The 1,771-nt window shown below is 39.4% G+C and overlaps 1 protein-coding gene across 1 annotated transcript; it reads left to right on the top strand.

Annotated features, from left to right (window-relative positions):
• The first annotated feature begins 496 nt into the window (after positions 1-496).
• On the top strand, positions 497-1,438 carry LOC126494772 (vomeronasal type-1 receptor 4-like). The gene has a single exon (XM_050132184.1). The coding sequence runs from the start codon at positions 521-523 to the stop codon at positions 1,436-1,438; it is 918 nt and encodes a 305-aa protein (XP_049988141.1). The 5' UTR covers positions 497-520.
• Positions 1,439-1,771: the final 333 nt, after the last annotated feature.

The following is a 1,771-nucleotide window of genomic DNA, read 5'->3' as shown; positions in this document are numbered from 1 at the left end:
AAAAAGAATTCAGAAGTACATGAAGTTTCATTGCAGCAAAAGTTCAAAAGATGAACTCACTGAGTACCAAAAGGATTATACAAAACTAGGTGAAGTGCTAAATTGCATTTCTGGAAGAACTCTAAAAGCTTTCAGGAGTTCATTTCACTCTCTCACTTTAACTGTAACCACTCAGCCAGTTTTAGGAACCTAATTTAGCCTTAATCAGAGGGAATTTATAAAAAAATAAACTTCGCTACTTAAACATTAGTTCATGTCTATTAATTTTTATAACAGTAAAATAATAAAATAAAATTAGTGGCTGCCACACATGGTGTTAAAATTGAAAAGTTGTTTCCCACCTAAAGCAGGCCTATGAATGTGAGGTATGATTTTAAAAGTCATGGAAACAGCTACCCTCTTTCCAAGGAAAGAAAAAGCAGCTAAATCTTTCTAGTAGGACTCACTGTGAATGACAAACTACTTCTCTGCCAGGTATCAGCTTTGATACACTATAAAGCTGACAGCTGGACTGGACACCATGGCAGACAGTGAAGTAGCCATAGGAGTGATCTTTTTGTCACAGACTATGGTTGGAGCTCTGGGCAATTTTTATCTCCTCCACCATTATCTGTTGTCTCACTTCAGGAAACACACATTAAGATCCACAGACTGGATTCTGATGCACTTGACGATAGCGAACGCCTTAACTTTATTGTGTAGAGGAATGCCCCAGACAATGGCAGCTTTGGGGTTGAAAGACTTTCTCAATGATTTTGAATGCAAAGTGATTTTCTATCTCAACAGAGTGGGCAGGGGTGTGTCCATAGGCAGCACTAGCTTCCTGAGTATCTTCCAAGCCATCACCATCAGCCCCATGGAATCCATATGGGCAGAACTTAAAGGTAGAAGACAGAAACATATCGTTTCTTCTGTGTACCTAAGCTGGATCCTATATATGCTTGTCAATAGTCTAAATCTTGTGTACTTAAGAGCAAAATACAACAAGAACAATACAGCAAGTCTAAAAGATCTAGGATACTGTGCTGCTACTCCTACTGAAAGAATCAAAGACATATTGTATGCAACATTGCTGTCAGTTCCTGATTTTCTTTTTGTGGGGCTCATGGTCTGGGCCAGCACCTCCATGGTTCTTATCCTACACAGACACAAGCAGAGGATGCAACACATGCCCAGGGCCATGGTCTGCTCCAGATCTTCCCCTGAGTCCAGAGCTACTCAAACTATCATTTTCCTGGTAAGCACCTTTGCCTTCTTTTACACACTCTCCTGTATCAGTATGATATGTATAATTCTTTCTAGTCATCACAGATGGCTCCTGCTGCAGGTGTCTGCATTATTTTCTGGGTGCTTCCCCACTGTCAGCCCCTTCCTTCTCATGAGCCATGAGTTCAGTGTGTCCAGGTGTTTCTGCTTTATCTCCATAAAGAATGCTTAGAAAAATCTTTCTTCAATTGAACACACACATTCAAAATTTTTGAACAATTTTATCTTTTTCATAATTACATTGCAAGCGGTAATGAAAGTATTCAGATTACGGCAATTAATAATTCAGATGTCAATGCACATACCCTGATGGAGATAATCCTATCTACCAAAGCCGACAGGACCACTGACTCTGAAAACCATTTCCCTGTATCCGTAATTTCTTTCATATGCCACTTTTTTTCTCCCCTAGAATAACTTTGGGTGTTTACCCCCTGTTTGTGTGTTTATCCTATAAAAATATTCCATCTGTTGGGTACATATATCTGTGGATGTTCAAGAGAAT

The sequence above is a fragment of the Alexandromys fortis genome, unplaced genomic scaffold (assembly GCF_014885135.2).
Source record: "Alexandromys fortis isolate MF-2015 unplaced genomic scaffold, M_Fortis_MF-2015_v1.1 scaffold_396, whole genome shotgun sequence".
NCBI lineage: Eukaryota > Metazoa > Chordata > Mammalia > Rodentia > Cricetidae > Alexandromys > Alexandromys fortis.
The sequence above is the reverse complement of the archived record's forward strand: the minus strand, read 5'-3'. Positions and strand labels throughout refer to the sequence as shown.